This window comes from Athene noctua, chromosome 1 (genome assembly GCF_965140245.1).
Source record: "Athene noctua chromosome 1, bAthNoc1.hap1.1, whole genome shotgun sequence".
NCBI classification, from domain to species: Eukaryota; Metazoa; Chordata; class Aves; order Strigiformes; family Strigidae; genus Athene; species Athene noctua.
In genome coordinates, this window is record NC_134037.1 from 18,887,219 (window position 1) to 18,911,346 (window position 24,128).

The 24,128-nt window shown below is 35.3% G+C and overlaps 1 protein-coding gene across 4 annotated transcripts in view; it reads left to right on the forward strand.

Annotated features, from left to right (window-relative positions):
• KIDINS220 (kinase D interacting substrate 220) overlaps positions 1-23,625 on the forward strand; it is an 80,739-nt gene extending 57,114 nt beyond the window's left edge. Inside the window, exons 23-31 of one of the 4 annotated variants that reach the window (XM_074895676.1) lie at positions 1,354-1,532; positions 2,911-3,137; positions 7,726-7,836; positions 8,728-8,784; positions 12,144-12,176; positions 15,063-15,209; positions 16,994-17,092; positions 18,219-18,467; positions 21,231-23,625. In XM_074895676.1, coding sequence (XP_074751777.1) covers positions 1,354-1,532; positions 2,911-3,137; positions 7,726-7,836; positions 8,728-8,784; positions 12,144-12,176; positions 15,063-15,209; positions 16,994-17,092; positions 18,219-18,467; positions 21,231-22,499 — 2,371 coding nt within the window. In that variant the 3' untranslated portion in view covers positions 22,500-23,625. The remainder of the gene's footprint in view (positions 1-1,353; positions 1,533-2,910; positions 3,138-7,725; positions 7,837-8,727; positions 8,785-12,143; positions 12,177-15,062; positions 15,210-16,993; positions 17,093-18,218; positions 18,468-21,230) is intronic. The other 3 variants (XM_074895675.1, XM_074895677.1, XM_074895678.1) reach the window with 3 other exon arrangements.
• Positions 23,626-24,128: the final 503 nt, after the last annotated feature.

Here is a 24,128-nt window from a genome sequence, read left to right on the forward strand (position 1 = left end):
AGTGTACATGAGGGCTCCTTCCTCCCTTTCCACCCATGCATCAGTGCACTCCTTTCCCCCATGACTGTACTGGCAGTTGCTTTAGCTGCTTTAATTGTCCAGTAATCAGAGGAAACTCTTACTCTTTCTTTGAGCTATGCTAACTTTTGCTTTTTAGCAAGTTACAGAAGCTTACAGAGCAGTCAATGTGTCTGTGCTCAGTCATCCCTTTTTGTGGAACTGCGATCACAATTGCCTTTGGGAAAAGCCATTAGCTAGTGAGGTGCATCATTCATTTTATATTTACATAAAGATTTTTATTTTCATATGTATTTTTTTCCATAACTTTTTTATATTTTTACTTTAAATACTGCATGGTTACTTCACTTGTATCCATACAGAGTGCTGTCACAGTCACTTTATAGTGATTACTATAACCATATCAACCATTCTCAGTGCATTCTTTTACTGTTCCCATTTTTATTTTACTGGGTGTGAGGAACATTTTTTAATTTTAGTAATCTTTGGTTTAAATTATACTTTCTCATTTGGTATCAAATGAGATATCAGTCATGATACTATGAGATGAGATGTCAAATAAGATAGGTCCATCTGATGCATCATGTCAGCCTCCATCGCTTGCTTGCATTTGGTAGGAGCTTTTCATAAACCTCCACAAGGCTACAATTTAATCCTTCTCCTTGTTCGTTCCTAAAATTGTCCTTTATACTAGTGCTTACAAAAAAACCTAACTACTGCTTGACAATAGTCACAATGCATCAACAATCCCTTATACTGATCATGTCTCATTGTTTTCTTATTCACTTCTGTTTGTGGCTTCTTGTTTTGGAAGGTGAATTACTTGAAAGCAGGCAGTTGTTCTTCTACTTTTTACCATGAAGTCACGTACATTGGGTTTTGATCAATGTCTAAAATGCCCCAGTGTTCCTTTAACAAGAAATGTTCGTTTAAAAATGAGGTTTTTAACCATGGAATTTCTGATTGGGATATCATCATTTCAGTGGATGTTTGAGGTTAAAGTTGACAAATGCTAACTTCCCTTATTTTGGTTTTGATGATACTGATCTATAAATTCCTGATCTGATTTTAGTCTTCTATATGTCTTCTTTGAGATTGCTCTGAAATGTACAACTAGATGAGGTTACTTAGCAGTTTGAGATTTTTTGCATATTAGCAAAAGTTAACTCATTCTTTCTGCAGACAGTGCGGCTCTTATGGGCTCTCTTCATTTTCTGGAGAACAGGGAGGATCGATGCAAGTGTACTAGTATTTCTTCCTAGAATATCACTATGCAAGTAGAAGTCATACTGTAATAAACATGGTTTATGGTTTATCTAATTATCCCCCCCCCAGAATTTCAAAGAATATTCCTACAACTAAAGATGTTGAACCTCTACTTGAAATTGATGGAGACATACGGAACTTTGAAGTATTTTTATCTTCACGAACACCTGTTCTTGTTGCACGTGATGTAAGAACCTTTTTGCCATGTACAGTAAACTTAGATCCCAAGCTACGAGAAATCATTGCAGGTGAGTATACTTTCAAATAAATGGAAAATTACAATTGTATTCTTTTTTTTTCATTTTAGGTGGAGTCACTTTGCATGTTATGCAGAACTGTGATTTTTTTTTTCATCAAATCAGACCTTCAGATTGTCTGATTTGACTTCAGTTTATCTTAGTAGCTTTGCTGTAAAGGCCAGATCATACTAGACCATGGCTTTTCTTTTGGAGGGGGGAATGCACTGTTCTTGATCTGAAGACTGCTTTAGTGAATGGAGGAAACCAATACACTCCATGATATTTTAGTAGTAGAGATGCAAGTTGAATTCTAGTTCTTTGTTAACACTTTTGAATAACGTGAGTAAGATCCTGTAGAACTGAAGTCAGTGAAACAAAGTGGAATGTCTGCATTTGATGTACACACCGCTAGATACCTGTGTGGTTGGTACCAGTGAATTACTTTTTAGTTGGCTTTTAGTGATGTTTGAATTCGTCCTAGGGCAAGTGTTGTACAGTGGTGGTTAAGCAGTTATCTTGCTTTTATTCTCAAAATGCAGATAGGTTCAGGTATGTTCTGTTCTGCAAAAACACTCTGCTCAGCAATGTGTGATCTGACTGCTCACTGTTGGCTGTGGATTGTTGCGACACGTGGTATGGCACTTCTTGTCCAGTCTCAGTGTTTGCTGTTGGCTCTGGAGTAAGGCTAAGGCATCCTAACATTTCCATTGTGTTAGGATGAAATTTCCATCATGATAAGAGATGCTAAAGATTTGGAAAAAAAAAAAAGCAGAACTTTAAATTTAAAATAGCATCCTTATGAGTCTTTGTTATGACGGTATTCTAGGTGGGAACTTAATTCAGGCATTAATAGTTCTGCCTGCCTGTTTTTTCTGTTGTGATGCTTTTCTTCAGTCCTCAGCTGGAATCCTTTTCATTCATACTTTTTTCCAACTTCCTTCTCTGCACTAGATAGCTGCAGTAAGATGGCCTAACTTTGTTCACAAGCTCTGTCTCATTAATCTCTTCAGGAACAGTATGGGTCTATCATATCAGACATATTTACGATCAGAGACATACTTGGTGTGATGTATTCCTGCATTTCTTCCCATTTGGGAATTGTTGGGATTTGTAACTTGGTTCTCTCTGAGATAAAGTTTAGAGGCATTTAATATGCTACATAAATTTATGCAATAACTTGTACTGACTCTCCTAAAGACTCCTGTGTATAGGTGTTCCTTAAAAGAAATCAGCTGAATGAAGCTGAGAGTGACATTTGATGTTCTACTTGATGAGTTCTGATTGGAGAACATAATACACCAAAATATACTATAATGAATTGTCAAATCAAAACTTTTTCAAATATTTCAAGCTAAATCTCATTCTTTCTTACCTTTTTATTTTTCAGATGTCCGTGCAGCAAGAGATCAAATGAATATTGGAGGACTTCCTTATCCCACATTGCCTTTACATGAGGCACCTGCTAGAGGAACGTCTCTGTTCAGTCAGCCTTCATCGGCTTGCTCTTCTACAACCTCTTTCAATGGACCTTTCAATAGTGGAGTTTTATCACCGCAGCCTCATAGCAGTTACTATAGTGGTATGACAGGACCTCAGCATCCATTTTACAATCGGGTAAATAATCGAGAACCAATTAACAGTCTTTAATCTGTCAATATTGCAGATGTCATCTATGAAATACAAAAAACCCTAGTTTTATTTAGAAATGGAAAGAAGTCCAAAAGTTGGTAGATTTCACAATAATGTTCAGTCACTGTAGTCTGGGGGAGAAATGTGGTAAATTACATCAAAAAAACAAATTACACAAGAGGAAAAAAGGTCAAATAATTTTGAGACACTGCTCAGTTGTAGGATATTGCAGGGATTTTGTTTTTTATTTTTGTGAGGTAAACTGTGCTCAGTCGTTCATACAGGCTCACAGACATTGGAAGGGATCCCAGCTTTTTCTTGGTGGATTTAGTTAAAACATACAGAAACTCAAGTGGGGAGAATGTATGTCTGTCTTCCCTTTTGTCTCTTTTAGAAGTTATTCTGGGATGTTTTCCCTGAACTGGTGTTGCACTGTTTTGAAGGAATTAACATGATTTGCATAAAACATAAAATTTTTTTGAGCTATATGTGGGCCTCAGAAAACAAAGTCCTGGGTATGGCTCACTTGAAAATTGAACGAAATACTATAGTTGGATCAAGTCTAAACTTTCTGGTTTTAGGGGATGTATTCAGTATTCCTAAACTTCATTTTTTTACCTTTTTTTTTTTTTTCTGCAGTAGTATTTTGTATAAAAAAGTAGAAAGCTGATAGAAGTCATAGCTTACTTCTGTGTAGTGGAAGTGGCTTCAACTTTAAGTAGATTTTGACCATAGGTTAATGTTTAAGCTAATAAGCTGGAAAGAAAGTTGAGTTATTCCTAAATCATGTTTGTTAACCAAGGCAGAAAAGGGTACATGTAGCACAGAACTTTTAAAGTTATCTGTTCTAAAATTATTCTTGTATATCCTCAGTACAGTGACAATATACTGTTTTGTTGAAAATAAATTAAAATGACATATACTTTGAAGTAGTCCAACACGGATAAACACTTGTCAACATGAATCTTTGTGCTGACACCAGCTCAGCTTTGTTAAAGGAGGTGTTTAATTGGAAACCCTGTTTTTGTGTCTGTGTTACTGTACATGACAAGGTTTAAAGTATGGGGTGATATACAGTTGACATTTGTATGGCTTTTTGTCTCTAATACGCATTACAAAAGTAATTATTGGTGAGCCATAAGCTGTTCTTACAATCAGGTTATTTGTTCATTTGTATTAAGTACATACACAGACTTACAGGCATGCTTACTTTTTTGCCTGATGAAGACTTCTCTCTGGAATTTTATATTGCCCTTCTAAGGTATAATTGGTTTTAGTGTTTCACACTTTCAGATATTGACAGAAAGCTACATTTGTTCCTTTGGAGTCATAAAGGTGCTGTCACGAACACCACATACTGAGATAAATGATGAGAATCTTATAATAGTAGAACATTTAGACTGAAAGGCTGTTTCCTTCAACATTTTCAATGATGTTTCACTTACTTAGATTTTTTAAGAATGGTGTTTAAAAGAGGAACAGCAGCTGAAGAATAGGCTCTCCCCAGTAGAAGTTTCTGAGAGAGGTCTTGGATACCTGTATGACAGAACACAGTGGATTCAAACGCTTCTGTGGAAATGCCTGAATTTCACGGAAAAACGTCCTGAGTTCTGGGAATAGATGCCTTATTCTGACCAATAAATAGTTCCTGTCCTGTTGTCTTTAAGCATTCATTTGTGCTTAAGAAGAAAGCCTCTTTGAGCTATTAGAGAAAAAGCTCTATCTGTTTATTTTTAGGAGATACAATTTTTTTTTATTATGTATGTTTCTGCTTTGTTCTTTACGTCCTCCTGTGTTATGGACCTTGAACTCCAGTGACATAATCTATTTATTTTAGATTTAAAACTCTATTATCCCTCTGTATAGCTGCAAAAGAAAGATTATAGTCTTATTTAGCAGCTCTGCAACTTGGTGCTTTGATTCTCACTATAGGACTGTGATGGACTTGTACATTTTACCACTGTAATGACCTGGCTTCAAGTTGGATTCAAGTTCAGCTTCTCAAAATTGCTGCTATCATGGATCATTGTGGAGATCATGTTTCTCATGGGGAAGGTTAGAGCAGTAGGCAAGTCTAATTAGGATTTCCTGGGTGAGAACTAGAAATTACATTATGTGAAGGCTTTTTTTTTGGAAAAAAAAAAAGGAGCAAATTCTTTGATATCTTGGAAAAAATAGTGAACACCACATTTACACTTTATATCTGGAGGCTTAGAGAACAGTTCTATACTTGTTTATGCCCAACATGTATTTATATTGATCTCATGTTTTCACAATATCTGTATTACATACTTCAAATGAAGATTGAGTCTGTGGCATTCAAGCCTATAATGGAGAATTAATCCCACAGTTGGGAAGCAGTGGAGTAGCTGAAGTGGGCTCAAGGCGTAATGAGGAATTATGAAAGATTTATGGGATAATTGCCTTATTGGACAAATTTTTTTCATTGCTTTGTAGTTTGATGACTCGCAACCAAGAAACAAACAGGTGCTCACTATGTGTTTCAGAGGATAGTCTTTGTGGTGAGAGCTAGGCACTTGAATGCTATATGATCATTAAACATTCCATGTGCTTGGGGGTTTTCCACGTGGTTTAAGCTGTTAGTGGAAAACTGAGGCATCTAGTTATTCTAGAAATATCATGAACTTTTTTTGAAGAGAGCTTAATTTTCAGAAAATACTATAGAATCTGTGTTTTATGACAGTGTGAAATAATTTTAAATCAGTGAATTTTCTGAATCATCCTATACTAACTGACAAATGTAAGGCAAAGGCTAGGTATTGGTTCTCCTACGTATTTAAAACAAAGCAAACCAAACTTCCCCATTTAGACTGTTACAAAGCATATCCTGTAACTTCATACATTGGAAGAGCATGTGAAATTTTTATGGTGTGTAAAAGAGTGCGCAGAGGCTATCTCTAGCAGCTAAGAATGTGGAACTACTTGTATTTTCCATAAATGACTCAAAACTGTAGCATATGTCATCTAAGTAATTGATGTACATAGGAATTAAACTTGAATTTCTCAGTTTGTTTACAGCTGCTTCTAAATGCAGAGGATTTTTAGTACTATTGACAAATCCAAACTGTAGTATTTCAACAAATTCTACTCCTCCCTCATAGATTGGCCCTTGAGTCATAAATTATTTACTCTGTGCTGAATTTGGTGCAGTAGACTAATCAGAATCTTGTCATGTGCAGAAACACAAACCAAATAATATGTTCTGTTTTGTTAAATAGCTGGATAATACAGTTTTGAAAATGCTATGTATAGAAACATCAGAAATCTAGAATACAGCAACTGTTGGGAGATTTGCAGTTTCGTTTTTTTAAGAACTGGTTAGTTAGTTGAAAGCAATGAGCACTATAATTCTGCTTTTCCTGAAGTCTGAAGACTCTATTGCTTTCCAGTACATTGCCTTAAAAGACAATTGATAAGGAAATGAAAATCTTTGTTTCAAAACCCAACTCAAATTCACAGATATGTCAGAATAAAACTTCACAACATTGGAAAAGCAGTTCATACTTCTTAAGTACATTACCACTTGTAAGATTCATGACTCAAATGCAAGCTCATCCACACACACACATACACATTTATTTGCGTGCCAGTGGGTAGCATGTGAATTTTAGGGAACATGTTTATACATTTTATTTTAGCACTTGAAAGATTGGAGCATGTGCAGTCATCTGTTCAAATAGAAGTGTATGTGTGATTTTGAGATCTCTGTATCTTGTAGAAGTGACTTTGTTAAAAGCCTGAGTTCTCATTTAGACCCTTTACACTGATGTGCTGATAAGACTTTTGGAAACTTGGATAGTGTTTGCTCTTGACCTTTTTTAGTAAAAAGGGATAAAAATGTACCTAGTTATAAAAATCATTATTAGAATTAACTTATATTTGTGGAAAAAATGTATTTCTGTTTTTAAAATCTTTTTTGATGTTTGCCTTACAATAATTAGTGTCCTTTAAAATGGTATTTGTATTGAACAACATGCATGACCGTATTTCCAGCAAAACAAAGCTGAAATACTGTCTGCTATAAAAATCTATTTAAAGATTTGTAACATCTAGTATTTGTGGAAGCCTTCAGATGGGTTACCACAAATATGGGAAGTTCTAGTGATGCTATTTTGTATCACGCTTTTTTTTTTTATACGATTGTCTTGGGTATTATGAATCATACGTTTTACTGAGCATCTGATTTTGACTTTAGCAGGCCAGAGAGAGTGAAATTATCTGGATTACCCTTTTGCCATATTCAAAACAGATGTTAGAGTGTAGCTATCAAAACCACTCTAACTCTGTTCTTCCAGAAAACCATACCAGAGCATCCATTGACTCCGAGGAGAGTAGAAGGGGGTCAGTTGCTGAGGGATTTTGAAGAACTCCAGAGCTTTTGATTTAATTCTGTTCAATGCAAAAAGTAAAGCAAGCTATTAGTAATTGCTATTTTCACTTTATTAAACTCAACTGGAGGATGTGTTTTGTTGAAATAATTTTTGTTTTCTTATTACATTTTGATTTGTGTAATTGTTTGTCCCTTTTTTGTTACATTTTTTTTTTCCCATAGCCATTCTTTGCCCCATATCTTTACATGCCAAGGTATTACCCTGGCAGTTCTCATCTCATCTCACGTCCACCACTAAAAACGAGTTTGTCCAGAGATCAGAACAATGGCCTAGTAAGTATTTTGAAGGATAATTCAAATACTAACCTTGACAATAAATATAGTGAGTAATGAAAATGAAGGTTATTAATGATGATTCACTTAGACAAGTACAAGCTCTATATTATAAATATTATAAGCAATGGTGTTATTAACATGTAATGTAAAATGTATTTTGTTTTTATCTTTAGAAATTCCTTACAGAGGAAAACCAATTCTAACATTAAAGTATCAAGATTAGGGAGTATGACCTGTGATACCGGCAGAAAAATATTTTAATGAAAATGCCAAATGTACTGTAATCAAGAAATTGGTATAGTGTAATATTGTAAGAAATTTTTTTAATGGAACATAACTGTTTGTTATGTTCCATTTTTTTAATAATACAAATTCTGTGACATATCTGGAGAAGATAGAATGACATCCTCTAATGTTGCAAGGAATGCTAGAAACTGGAAAGCCAAAGTAAAAAGTTAAAAGGAATGTTTTAAATAGTTAAGTAAAACAAAATACATTTTAAATATGCATCAGTTATAGCTTGGTTTTGCAAGTACGTATAATTCAACTTTACCCATTGGAAAGGAAAAATGAGCAGAGTTTTCAAGCTTCCTATAAAATAATAAAATTCCTATTTAACAGTATTTACTGACAGATGGCTGTTCAAATGGAATTAAGAACTAAGGAAAGATAAAGTAAAAGCCTCACTTGTCAATTGCTTTAATTCTAGGTTATTGATACAATGAGCAAAGCTATTAAAAGGGGGTAAAATCTTTATTCACTTAAAGAAAATAATGTTTCTGTTGAATTATGTATTATTATGAGATCATTCTCATTCACTGTTTACTTCATATTTTTTGTTGAGCCCTTGATTGTTTTACGCAAACCATAATATTTTGTTGTTGTTAGGATGTTATCAAGGAGGATGCTGATGAGGGGCTTCCTTCACCCACAGACCCCTCAATGGTAAATGAGTAGTCATGTGGTGTGGAAATTTTAGCATCTCTTTGCTTTTTCAGCAGTAATGAGTCTGCATTAATCATAACTGCAGTTCACTAACACTGCATCAGTGGCTTTGGTGGGCAAATAGAGTAGTTGAAAACTAATGTAGTTCGTGAATGAATTTAAGAGCTAATATTTCACTTATAAGATGGATTGTATTTTTCCCTTTAGTTTTCCCTTACCTTTCTCAGTAGGTGTGGCGAGTTTTCAGTAAAGAGAGTGTTGTGGTAGCTAAACAGAGTGGAGAATGACAGCTGGTCATTCAGTGCTTAGATTTTAGGATGAAGTAACTGTGTTTTCTGCTTTAGTCAACTCTCTCATCTGATCCCTACTTTTAGTTGGTGACATAAAGCTATTGCAGTTAATACAGGATAAAGCAACTTTCAATATAAATTAAGAAAAAAAAAATGCCAGTCATCAGCTTATTCTTGAGTCAGAACGCTAACATCTGCCTTTGTCCTGGCTTGTTTTTGTTTTATTCTGAATATTCACACAAAGATATAATGTAATCTTTATGGGTGTCTGTTTTAACTCTAATTTTTGGAATCTATGGAAAATCATAATTTATTACCGAAACAGAGAGGTTAATATGGTTGTCATCATTCTCTTAATACTTGCTGCTGATTGATGTTGGCAACAGTTATAGTTTGATCTGAGTTTTTTTTTCTTCTAGTAAATAATTACAAAAATGTCTTTCCATTGTTGTGCAATGAAAAAAAAAAAAAAACACACAAATTCCAGAACTGTATTTAACTGCACGTAACCTTCACTGAGAACCCGTGTATAGGTGATACAATGGAAAATGTACCCTAAAGTTCTCTCCCAGGTCATTGGCTGCCTTGTGTGAAGGGATGACTTTGAAGTAAGTTTTCCTTGTAGTGTATTTTTGGAGATGCTGATGCCTTCCCTGTATTTGATCCCCTATCTCAGTATTCCACTTTCTTCCCACTCCTTTACAGCTTGTCAGTGCAAGGAGAGAAAGTAAGGGCTTTCGAGAAAGTAGTAGGGTGATGACTGAAGTATATGTGTATCTGAGTGTGAGAAGGGCCACAGGCCTGCAAAAGTGGGATTTAGTCTCCGGACAATGAGCTCCAGCAGCAGACCTGAACCTGGTTGCTCTTCCGCTTGCTGCTCTGAGTGTGTATCTTAAGCACACATGGGCTGCAGTTACAAACAGAAATTTTTGAGACATGGAAGTTATGTAGTCTTGGCTATAGGTATGACAATACAGGAGCTAGAACATTAAAAAGGAATTTTATTTGAAATTATAATGGAGGATTTTATTAGATCTGTTTTTGAGTTTAATTTATACTACTGTGAATCTGTGTAGTACAGCACATCAGATCGTATACTTTTCTAAGACTTAACAATATTTAACCTGCAGTGTAAATCTAAAATTTTGAATTTTTCAAAGTCTCTTGGGTAGTTGACAAGAGTGTTGTTAGTCAGGGTATGGTATTTTGTGTGCCTGACAAGATGCCTCACTGGGGTTTTATCTATTCTAAAACCACTTATTTTGTAGACTTCATTGAAATTTCTGTGAAAGGAAGCATTATACTTGTTTTAGGTACTGCAGTTACCCATAGGTGATGTGTACAATAATTTCATCCAGCTGTTTAGGTAGCTCTTAATTGATGGGTCATTGCTACTATATAAATGATACAGCTTTTACTTACTAAATGGATTGGTGCATGCAAAGTGATGAAATAAACTGAAAAACTATACAAAGTAGTTTCTGAATGCTGAGAGGTGTAATTGGTGATGGAAAAAAAGAGGAGTGTGTAGAATCAAAATTGTATTTCATGCAAAACTGTCAAGCAGCCAGAAATGTTGCGATTTTAATTCTGTGTAAAATAGAGAATAATCATTATTTTGAATGTTTAAGTCTTACAGGGCAGAAAAAAACAGTTTTGTTAGGACTATCAGTATTTTTTACACAGATCATCACTGCTACTCATCACATGAGTTGACAGAGCTGTGTTGAGGATGTTATGTGCCCTGCTGTTGTCAGTCTGACATTGGAGTTGACCGAGTTCTGAAATTTCAGATCCTGATCATTAGTCTTGTAAAATTGGTGTAAGTCTAGGTTAGCTTAGTGGACTAAGCTTAGAACTATTTTGAGAGCAGTCATCCTGTATCAAGAATTTGACTCTGACACCTTGTGTATTTGGATTCTCTTGCTGATCATAAAGCTTGCCTTTCTCAGACTGTAGTTTATTGTTCTTTACCAAATGGTTCAAAACATAGGTGTCAAACCAGGAAGCTTAGCAATACCATTTATGTGCCTGTATCCGTATGAAAGTGCATGCAAATTTTAGGGTATTGGCTTAAATCACTAATGAAGATAGACTTGACTTGAGATGTCAGCCTTTGCACATCTGTGGTGGAGGCAAACATGCATTTCTGCTGGCTTTACTATACAAGTGGTTATTTCTGACAGGAACTGCAAAAACTTCAGGTGCTCTTCTGAAGAGTTTATCATTGGATTGTAGTGTTACCAATATCTGTTCATAGTATCTATCCCATATTATGTTAGAAATCAAACTAGCATTAGCAGTGGTTATCTGTCATAAACTTAATTGTGTGCTTTAAGTTTGCATTGTTAATTATGACTTGTTAGGATGCAGCTTGTTCCAATATAATTACTTTGTTTAAATACATTTTTTACATTGCATTGAATATATTATACCTTAAGATGTAGTATGTGTGCTTTAAATGAGAACTGACATGGCCCAGAGCATGTCGTATAGATAAACATACAGTACTCTGAGAAACTAGAAGTGCTTTTCAAAAGTTTGAGCATGAATGAAAATTTTCTTATATGGATTTTTCACGTGCTTTTATGTAGCATTTTCATGCTTTGCATATTTGTTCTTAAAAGAACTACCTTTTCAGTTCTGTGGGTGGTGGTGGTGGTTTTCTTTTTTGGAGGGGCAGGATTTGTGCTTAGAAGTTTTCAAAGTGCTATATTGGTGGTATAATGTGATCTTGAAATGGCAGGAAGCTATTTGTTTAAAAGCAGGATTTTCCATCAGAAACATAACGTAAAAGTTTTATGCAAACAAAATACAGAAAGTGTTGCTTTTTTACAAGTGCAAAGCAGAGTAGTCTGCTCATAAGAAAATCGTATTTGTATAGCATATACTATATGTGTATTCTGAAGGTCTGTCTTAAAAGTTTCATCACATTATGGAAATACCCTATTTCTGTCCTAACACTGATTTCCTCTATTTACTTCAAAGCATGTCATCTGTATATTCAGCCTTTCCGATGTCACTTTAAGCTGTTGTTTCTTTTCATTCTGTTTTGTCCTTTTCTCGAAGCAGTGTAAGTCTGGGTTAAACAAAAACAGACAGGTACAGCCACTTTCTGTGAATTATCATTCACTTATTTCAGAGCCATTTCAGAAGCTATCATACTGGCGCTTCATGCTGGGCTGTCTGTAAACTAATGCTCATTACTAGCCTTGAGGTTTGTTTTGACAAGCTGCTTTTAGCTTTTGCATGGCAAATACTTTTCAGACTAATGTTCTCTAAGCATCTCTAACAAAACCACTAAGGCTGAAAAATGTGTCAGTTTAAGTACAGTTTTAATTCACTTACATGGTGACAGTATCCCTAAAGCTATTACATTACTTATTCTTTGGAGAGTGCTTTTTATAAAGAACGATTTGGATTAATGTGCATCTATTTCAAACAGTTCACGCTTTAACAAAAATAGTCTAAATATTTTAGCGCTTTCCCATATTTTTTTATACACAGAAAGAAGAGTTTCTAAACTAACTCTTAATGCATGCAGAAGGAATGACTTGTTCTTGATTGTTAAAAAAATATTTTGATCTGAAGGAGAACTGTTAAATTAGAAATGTTTAAAACTTTTCTTCATTTACTTGTAGATGTATGATAGACAATGTATTTAATAGATTCAGAGAACAAAGGCGGTTGCTTACACACATTGCTTAGGGATCATTTATTTTAGTAGTTCCACAATGTAATTTTGGCTGTAACAGTTTCTTTTATTTTATTTCATAAGCTTCCTTTCAAAAAATAATTAAGAATTGAATTAACTTAATACCTTTTCTTTATTGATGTATTATCGAACTCTTACTAATAGTACATAGTGTGTTCATGGGGAAATAATAAACAAAACTGGTATTCTGAAGAAAAACTCAAAGTGAATTTTTTAAAGAGGAAAAATAGAGATATATATATAAAAGTAGTATATGATAAATAGTTTATTCCTGTTTCTTCCTGTTATCTTCAGCCGTTTGATGGTTGGTTTATATCCTTAACATGATAAAGATTTTTATCTGTGCTAAAAATCAGACAAGATTAAGACCTAAATTTCCTCCTTTAGATGCATAATATGATAACTAATTACATATTGTAGGCACCTAATTAGGGAGACATTGCAGAATCTGAAAAAGTAACTAACTGTCTTGTCCTCAGACGGAATACCAAGCCCCTAAGTTAGGTGCCTAGACTGTAGTAGAATTATAATGCTTAATTTTCATGCAATAATTTTGGTAGGCTACCTACCCAGAAAATAGGGTATATCTTTTGTTTGTTTAGCGTCCAGTTGACATCACATTAAAAAAATATAAATTGTCAGAGGAACAAAGATTAGTGCCCCAGCTCTGTTTTCAGGCAAGTGTGCGAACTGCTAGGCTTAGATTCCCTGCAACCTCCTGTAGTGTTCTTGAGTGAAGTTGATAGTTTGCCAGTTTTAAGTCCATTTCAAGTACATCTGGCAGAGAATTTCAGGGGAATTACATGTAATAGCATCTAAACTTTGAAACTCAGTAGTTTAGGTGAGGAGCATGCTTATCTCCCTAGATGAGGATATCTCCGGTAACAGTAAGTTAGAAATAACTCTCGGGTTAAATGGTAGTAGATAATGGGGTTTTGGCTTGCTGCCTTGGAACTAATAGTTGAATAAATTCTTAAATATCCTGGTTTAGATAATTCAGATATGGTTAATGCCATTCTATGTGATAATCCTTGATTTTCACAAGTTATATATTTGGATCTATTAATTTATATTAATTCTGAAAGGTAAATAACTTTGAAGTAATTAAACCTGAAAAAATACTATAACTATAAAAACAGTCTTCATTGGTGATTTGAGGAATATAGTCAAACTTGATTAACTGAACTCTGGACAGTCAAAATGCACTTTTATATACCAGGGTTTACACATGTGATGATGAGCTCTGAAGCTTTAGAAGCTCTTTTGCATTCTCCCAAAATGAGCTTCATTTGGTGCATGGTCTAGAGTGCTGAACCCAGAACTTCACATTCACCCAGCAGGAGGGTGTGCAGATATTTCATAGCTGATAGAACTAGATCTGATTTTACTTTCAGAAATTTGGAATCACTAACATAACTGTTCAGAGCTTTGCTTTTTGCTCCTACTTAATGCACAGGTCCCCATCCAGGGAGAATGTAGGTTTTTCTGAGAACATACTGTCTTAGTATACTGACTACCTGCAGGTGCATTTATTTTGTGTTTCCACGCTTTCTTTGAAATTCCCAGAAACTGGCAACGTTAACAGGACACCTTCCATGTTACAGATCTGAGTTGTGAACACTTTCTACCTAAATCTTGCCAAAGTTTGAGATATATGAAGCATCCTCATAGTATCTTGAATGGCAGTGCCAGTGCTGCTCTGTGTTTCTGTACTGTGATAGATGGCCCCTTGCTGATCTTGTGTAAATGGAGCTGAAGGAACCTCTGAAAAATGGACAGATGTTTCTAAAATTATCCAGTGATTCCAAGTAATTGAGGAGTTATGTTTTAGGTCTGATACTAAACCAGGAGTTTTTGAGACAGGAAAATCTAAGTTGTGTTTGCATTATTAAAAAAAACAACCAAACCCCAAACCAAGCTAACTGATAAAATCAGGGGGAAGCTCTGAGTAAAGGTGCATTTGAAATAGATTAACACTTACTTAATATTTCTGATTTTTATTTTGCTTTTCTTAAATAACATTATTTAAGAGAGTTATTTTCTCACATAAGCAGGACTCAAGATGCTGTGTTTTTTCTCATACCTATAATAAATATTTCCCAATATATAGATATTCTGATAGTAATTTAAAATGCCTGTGCATTCTTATTCTCATCTCTTAATTTTAAACTGTAGTTGAGCACAGCTTGATCTGTGTTAGTGTATATTGTGAAATTCTGGGTGTACTGAGTATTTGAACAAATCTTATGTGCACATTTTCTTGCTTCTTACAGGGAGCGGGAGCAGGCTCAGGATCGACCACAGGAGTATCACATGTGTCTCTGAGCACAATGAGTGTAGAAGCTGTGTGTGAGAAGCTAAAGCAGATAGATGGTCTGGACCAGAGCATGCTACCTCAGTACTCTGCAACTATAAGAAAGGTATCAGATGAATTTCATTAGTGTATTTAGTACCTAAATGTGGAGATGAACAAGAAGAAGGAAATACTTAATTGTCTCTATTTTTGAAAGTGTTTATTGAAGCATATGAAATGTCAAAACAACAACCTAACTTCTCTGAGTGCTAAGTTTGAAGGACACTTTAATACAAGTGTCTATTTTTCAGAGAAAATGCTGTCTCTCAAGAAGGAAAAACAGACTCAGAAATATAAATGCTGATGAGACTGGTTATTTTGAGAAAAAAAGAAAAAAAAAAAGTTTTAAAAATGGCCATCTGTAGGTAATAGGGTTGCAAATGTGTTCTGTATCCAGGTAGCAACACCCTTTTTTCTCCCCACCTGAGAAATTGGCACATCTATTCTGTTGTAAATGGGTGGTTGAAGATGGTTCCATTTCTGTCTTATCACATTCCACATCTATTTGCTTCAGAAAAATGCCTCTGTACATTCTTCTGTTACTGCTCTTTCCTCTCAGACCTTAGCACAGAATCATCTTTGTCCTTACTACTTTTCTTCACTGTTCTGTGTGCTCCTTCTATAAAGAAAGAAGGGAAAAATATGAAGGCTGTCATTAGTGAATGCTGAGCTCGTTTTGTCCCAGTACCTACTGTATCTTAAAAAATACAGGGAGACTGTTGATTCAGGGATTAAGAGACAGGTTTATCATAGTGTTGCTTAAAGCAAGAAGTAGGATGTCAGATTGCAACTTGTTAAGTGTAGCTGCAAAAAATTCCAGTTCCTTCAGTGTCTCTAGAGTGCTAAAAGAATGTGCTCATCAGTTATCTGTACTGAGATTCTTCTTATTTATATTCTTGCATTTCTTACTACAAATGATATCATGTGAAAAGGAAGACTGAAAATGGCTCAGCCTGGTCTTTTTTCTGGTTTGATTAAGACCATCTACTGGGATATAGAGGAACAAAATCACAGAGATCCCTCAAACTGAGTAGAGCTTTCAGCTTGGATCTTCCATTTTGTAGCTGCTCTCCTAAGGCCTGGTTCCTCTTTTACATTCTGTCAATCCACTGACTGACACATGGTATAAAGAGAAATACTTCTCACTGTTATGTAATGAAAATGGTTCTATACTGAATTCTGTGTTGTTGGAAGTAAAGTACTATATAAACATGCCTAACAAGGAATCGCCCTTTCTGGGATATAAATGGTGTTTAGGCACTTCTGTGTTGATCTTTGAATGATGATGAAAATTAGAAGTCTCTCGTCCTCTAGCCCATGGTATTTCTGATTATGGCAGGAAGGTAAGCCTGTATTTATGTAAGGAGGGAACTTGATGGAGGTAGTGCTTAATCTTAAGTGCCTCAAGCCAGCGGTCAGATGATGCCTGGGACTTAACTGTCTGATTATCTTCGGATACTTTTCTGTCTGCAGTCTGTGTTCTGAGTCTTGAGAAATCTAGGCAGCTGAGTGTGGTTTATTGTCTGTGAAATTTTCTACCACTGATGTGTTATTTCCTTATGTCTGTTTATGAACCACGGTCCTATTACCTTTCATATTCACATTTTTGATGGGTTTAATATTTTCATTTTTTTCATCACACATAGGTTCTTTTGTCCATCAGCAATCATAAATAAATATTCTTTTATAAAAACGTGTTCATTGTATAGGCTTGGAGTTAGGAGTGATGCTGGGGAATTTCACCATTAGTCCCCATCAATATATCCAATTTTAATTACCTTTTTTCATCTGTTACTGTCATGCCATAAGTCTTGTATCAGTGATTTATATTATTTAGTTTTATTGTTTTAGGCAAATATAAATGGGCGTGTCTTGGCTCAGTGCAACATTGATGAACTGAAAAAAGAAATGAATATGAATTTTGGTGACTGGCACCTGTTCAGGAGCATGGTAAGGCTTTCTCATCAGTAGTCAGATCATCATAAATTAGTTTTTTCATTATGAACCTTATCTTTTTTCTTTCTTCTTGCTTTCTTGTTATCATCATCTTCAAGATGATAAATATTGTCTTAAAGCATGCATGCATTTATTATTTTGTTGCTTTGTCTTTTTATCTTGAGCACTTTATGAAGAATGGTTGCCTATGGATTTGCATCTTAATTGATTGTGAACTGAAGTTTTGCCTCCTCTTTTTGTAAGATGTTTTTCCTGTATGGATTGCCTTTTCCCTTTTAAAATTCGCCTATTTTAATTAAATTGTCAGAAATTAATTCTCTTTGAAGTCTCTGTCCTTCTGTTAAAAGTTTGTCAAGGAGTTCAAAGTATATTAGTGCAGGGAAGTGAACAGCCAAGCTGTTGGAGATGCATGGCACACAATTGCATAAGCCTATTTTTTTAAAGAAACTTAAGCTAAAAATCAAGCCAGTGAGATAGATGTACAATAATTGATTGACACATACTTGTATAATGCAAGAATACTGCATTTAATACTATTATTGAAGCATATAGATAGATATTTCCCCCATTTCCCTCCTCTTGACTTCAGAGTAAATGACAGTTTACAGTGAGGGTTATGCATCACAGAGAACTGTGTTTTCTCTGAAGTATTTTTAGTATATTGCCAGTTTTCTTTCTGAAAATTACAGTATGTCTCTGAACTGCTAAATCGGTCTTGAAAACACTGAGAATTACAAGATGAGATTTATTGTTAGATTCAGGTTGATTAAACTATAAAATAGAAGTGTTTGGTTTTGCTTTTCTATTTGTAATTCATCAGTTACCTAGTTTTACAAGATTTAAGTGTTTTATGGCATATGATTTAAGTGTCTGAGCTCTAATGAGAACAATTTGTAAATACAAAAACATCTTAAATATTAAAATGTGATTTACAGTAAAGACTGTACACTAGATCTGTGAACAGATTTTTCATGTTTTTACATGATCACAGCCACATATGCAAGCACACTTCTACAGTTGTGAACTCCTTGTTCCTGTTTTTAAGAGAGTTCTTTAACAATTTTGAGAACTTTTTCTATTTATGTAATTACATTTGTATTGTCTCTTTTTGTGTGTTAAGATACTTGAAATGAGAAATTCAGAAAATCAGGCTGTTCAGGAAGATTCTCGTGGAACAACTGAGCATGTTACCACTGCGATTCCTCACAGTGAACTTACTCGTCGTCCTGGGCATAGCACTGAGTTGCCTCACACTGAGCTTACAGGTCTTACTGGTCAAGCTCCCTACACACTTAACTTCAGCTTTGAAGAACTCAACACAATTGGTCTTGATGAAGCTCCTCCACGCCATAGTAACTTAAGCTGGCAGGTATTTAATAGAGAAATGTATTCTGCTTGCTTACCTGTATGGTAAAGGGGTTTTTCCATTTTTTGATACAGAGAGGTCAAGCAATAAGTGTACTGGGACAGTTCAAGTACTTTCGGTTCTCAGTCTTGGCAAAGACCAGTTTTGCAGAGATGTAAACTAACCACACTCTGAGTCAAAGTCTTTGTCTTTGCCATCTGAAAACTATTCCTCTGTTTGAGTAATCACTCTTCAAGAGAAAAAAATCAAAGCTATCATGCTTTTCTCATCTTGCTTAGGGTGGCATCCTGCAAGTTTTCTGTTTATCGTAGTATTCAGACTTTGTGTATGAAATACTTTAGCTATGTGGCTAGCCAGATGTTACGCTGTTCAAAGGATTACAGATACATCTATTAGGTTTTTTTTAAAACCAACTACAGTACTCCATGACATCAGAGTCTTGTCCTGACAATGCATAATCTATTCATAGACTCCAGACCCAACATCCTTCTCTTTGGTTTCTGTGATAAGTTATGGTGTTTTCTTTTGTATCTTATGAAACCACCCAAAGTGTGTGATTTTCTTCTGTCCTTTTTAAGAATTGACAAATCAGTTGATATCTAAATAGTGGTTAGAATTTAAAAAAAAAATCCCAGAACAAACCCAAATGTTTAGTAGCTCTTCCATCTGATTTTAGAAGCCTAAATTAGGAAATCTTGGAAGTGCATGAAAATAGGAAGACACCCCAAATTACTAGCTATAGGTGATGTTTTTAATATTCAAAATTGTCACTGAAAAGAGGTTTGCAATATGTATCCCAGAGATTGATTTCTATCCCAGACATCTCGGGACGGGGTGGGGGGGGGGGGGGGGGTGTGTACACTTTGTGTGTGTAGGATCCCGATTACTCTTACTGCCTGTTTCAGGCAGTGGAGTATCAATGTGTGTTTTTTAAAACAGAAGTGGCATGTTTTATATTTGTTACATTGTTTTGGTGTCAGAAGCACAGAAAGATGTACAAGATCTTTTTAAACACTCTCTACAAGTTTAAATAAATATTGCTGCTGATACCCACATAGTTATCTGAACTTAAATCAAAAGAATGAGAAAGTTTGTGCTTAAAAATTAGAATTTACCTGTTGGAATTCTTAAAGTCAATACTAAATTTAAAAGAGTATTGCTACTTCTCTGTAAGAAGGAGGAGTACTCCTGGAAATGCACAATAGAATCAAATAGTTCTCTTTTTGAGGAACCATAACTGCTGTGGATAAATAGTGAATATGCATAAATAATCAAGTGTTAATATTTCTGAGATTCTTGCGTTTTGTTTTGGGCATTAAATTACTTAGGTGTCATGGCAGGTAGAAGTTGCTTAAACACCATTTTATTTTAATTAATCATGTTTAGCTGTTCCCCAATATTCTAGTGTATATACAACATTATTGATCTTACAAAAAGATGTCAGTAGTAGTTGCCTAGTAATATAGAAGGAATAATGGAATTGGTAACCTGCAGATCTTGTGTATGTTGCTTGCTGGGGGGTGTTAGGAGCATCTTCTGAAAAGAAAAGCAGCATGTTGGTTTGCATTGCATTCCAGTGCAGTACAAGAAAAAAGTAAAGATGATGAACAGAATCAATAAATATAAGAAGGATGCATGTAAGAGCAGGAAAATTATGCAGGGAGGTGAGAAAAGATAGAGGGTGAGAAAGAGAAAGATGGACCAAGATGGTATATCTATATGATTAAGCAATTCTGTTCCAAATCTTAAATTCATTCACAGTGTTTGAATCCATACATTGATTTTCCTGCTTACATTTAGTTTGTTAAAATCACACAAGCCCTTTTAGGTTCATTTATTTAATAGTGTTTTCTAGTAAAATGTAGGTTTTTGACATGTGGTTCATTTTCAGTGTTACCCCAAATAAGACATAATACCTCAACAGTCATTCAAAACCTGATCTCATGCACTGCAAGGTTGGACACATTTCCTCAAGTACATACTGCTTAAGTCATTGCCTCAGCTCCAGTGTATTGGGCACCATACATCATTTGCTTGGTGGTAGTGAGCAGCCCGTTACATGCACGACACGTGGCCGTATGTTGAGCCACCATCCATTCCTTGCCTTGTTCGCTCTGTGCTAAACCTTAGTTCTAGCGTTTCATAGATGGCCTAATATTTTGTGCCTGTGGATTTCTCTGTGTGAACACTAAAAGCAGAGGTAGGGGCAAAGAATAATATGTTTGTCTGAGAACTGATTTTTCTGAAGTCAGCTATATGCAATGGAAGTTTGTTGGTGTACACTGAAGTATGTAGGATGGGGGTCTTTCAAAAATGTTTTTGAGAGGTGTTCAGCATTTAGGTGAACTCTTGCTGTCTTTTTAATATAAAGTGCTAATTTTGTATAAAAATTGTATAAAATTGTCAAAAAATGTTTATGATAATTTTGTATAAAAATGTATTTAGAAAAGCCTGTCTTGAGATACAAATCTGTTGTAACTGTATATTCAAAAAGTTAGACTCAAATGCACTGGATAAAATCCTTGTTTTGTAGAAAACTTATGCTATGGGGACCAACAATAGGAATACTTTGCAAGTTTAGTGAATATATATGATTATAGTAAGCATATTTTAATTATAGCATTGACAATGTCACTTGCATAATCTATTTTCAACAAAAATATGCATTTAAGCCCATACTTGATGGTCAGAGTTATTTCATTTAAAAAGATTAGGAAAAATCAAAATAAATATCATTTAACTGTTCTCTCTCTTTTTTTTTTCCAGTCACAAACTCGCAGAACTCCAAGTCTTTCAAGTCTTAACTCTCAAGATTCTAGTATTGAAATATCAAAGCTTACTGACAAAGTACAGGCAGAATACAGAGATGCATATAGAGAGTATATTGCTCAAATGTCACAGTTAGAAGGAGGTGCCAGTTCTACTACAGTAAGTGGTAGGTCCTCCCCTCATAGCTCAAGTGCTTTCTATATGGGGCAGAGTACATCAGGGGGTTCCTTGCATTCCAGTGCAGAACAGGAAAAAGGAAAAGATGGTGAACAGAAACAGGACGATGGAAGAAAATCCTTCTTGCTGAAGAGGAATGATGTTGATTACAGTACTTCAGGTGTTTCTACTAATGATGCATCTCCCTTGGATCCCATTACTGAAGAAGATGAAAAATCTGATCAGTCTGGTTCTAAGCTTCTCCCAGGAAAGAAGTCTTCGGAAAGAACAAGTATTTTCCAGGCTGCAGATTTAAAGCTTAAGGGAGTTACTCTCCGGTATCAGAAGCTTCCAAGTGATGAAGATGAGTCCGGAACTGAGGAATCAGATAATACTCCACTTCTTAAGGAAGGTAAAGATAAGAAAACAGATGTCAAAATAGACAAACAGCCCAAATCTCCAGAACATGGATCTGAACCTATTAGAACCTTTATCAAAGCAAAGGAGTATTTGACAGATGCCCTGCTGGATAAAAAAGATTCATCTGACTCTGGTGTAAGATCCAACGAAAGTTCTCCAAATCATTCCCTCCATAATGAAGGAGCAGATGATTCACAGCTGGAAAAGGCAAATCTCATTGAGCTTGAAGATGACAGTCACAGTGGAAAGAGAGGAATTCCACACAGCCTTAGTGGCCTTCAAGATCCAGCCGTGGTTCGCATGTCTATTTGCTCAGAAGATAAAAAAAGCCCTTCTGAAAGCAGCTTGATAGCAAGTAGCCCAGAAGAGAACTGGCCAGCTTGCCCAAAAGTCTATAATTTAAATAGAACCCCTAGTACAGTAACCTTAAATAATAACAGTGCTCCAAACAATCGAGCTAATCAGAATTTTGAAGAAATACAAGGTATCAGAGATTCACCTCAAATTATCCTGCACCCTGGCTCAGGTTCCAATTCAACTGCAGTTCAGAATGAGAACCTGAAGAGTGTTGCTCACAAGCGGAGCCAGCGTTCAAGTTATACCAGGCTTTCAAAAGATTCATCTGAGCTCCACACTGTTGCAGCCTCAGAAGGGGCTGGTTTTGGAGAAGAAAGAGAGAGTATCCTCTAAAAAGCAGCCAGGTTAAAACACAGAATATGCTCATGAATTGTAGCTTGCTTGGAATTCATTGTCAGTGTGTGGTTACATTAAGCTCTGTAGTTTAAACCTTCAATATTGTAATAGAAGGTCTAGATTATTTTCAGTCGTTTACTTGGGAGAAGAAGTAATTTTGACAAGAAGATTACTTCAGACCTTCCCCACAAATAAAAGCGGTACTTGTCAGCATGGAAAACTAGTTCTTTGTTAAGACACTGTGCAAAGGTTTGGTCAGGGTCAGATGTTGCAGAAGTAAGTATGGTTTAATTATTAAAATTATGATGTGATTTTACTTTTCTGTTGGGATATGTATCACTTAATCCTTCTGAACATTCCAGTTAAATCTGAGTACTTGCAGGTAAAGACTCTGCATCTTTGCCGTTTGACCTAAGAGGTGCCAGAAGATTAATTATTATAGCCTGTGACACCCTTATCAAACTTTGTGTTAATTAGTGGATTAATGCGTGCAACATATATTACATATGTTGAAATTTGAGTGTTAAGATACCTGTTTGGCTATATGTACACTTTTATTCTCTGTATGTTCAGTAATTGGTGTTGACTTTGTGAACTTTGAGTAGAGTCGTGATAAGGTTTGTAAGGGACATTGTCTTGATGTGTCATTGGAATTGGCAGTTATTTATAAGGTAATACCTTATCACTGATATAGTGGATCCGTTATTTATTATAGGTACATAATTTTACAGTCAGTGGTCTAAGTAGATGCAACCACCTGAGCTACATTAAAATATTGTAAGGATAAGGTATGAATGTGATGTCTGAATTTACGGAGTATCTGTTGCTGTGTGTGATCTTTCCTTGGTACAGTGTTTATCATTTGGTTATGGAAAGAAGAATAAGCAGTGTTTGCCATTTTAAAAATATTGCATACTTTCTGGAATCTTGTCAGAACTGTATGCCAACTTCTTTATTTCTGAAGCATACTGTTTGAAGATTTTTATGTCATCTAAGTAATGCACCTGAATGTTATTGTAGCAAATACTTGTACTGCCCAGTGAAATCTGCATGTTTTTGAGGACTAATTGTTCGAACTAGACTCTGGTAGTACAGAGAGAATAAAAAATAAATTGGTGTGTTGGATTTGTGTCCACATTTCTATTTATTGCAGTATTTTGTTTCTTCACTGGATAAAAATGTTACATCCATGTTGTTTTGGTTAAAGTACTTCACAGATTTCATTAAAAAGAACGCATTAAAACAATATTTTTATTAATGCAATACTAAGTAAGCATCATATATAAAAATACATCTGATAAATGGAATTGCCAAAGCAGACGTTTCTAAAGGAAGCGCTGTGAGCTGCAGAGATGTGGTCCAAACCTCCTGCTTAGTCCAAAGCAGTGGTCCTGCTGTGTGTGGCAGTTAACATGTGCTGGTAGTTCTGCACAGCTTTGTTTCTGTCCTAGTGCATCTCCAACCAGATGCCTCCAGCAGGAGCATGTGGTTGTGGCCTTTGTTACCCAAATCAAGAGGATGCTTTTCTATGACAGAGTCAACAGAGAAAAAAACTGGCTTTTACTAGGCTCTTTATTTTTTTTTTTTCATTCCGTTGTTGTCTTGTACTTACAGGACTACAGACAT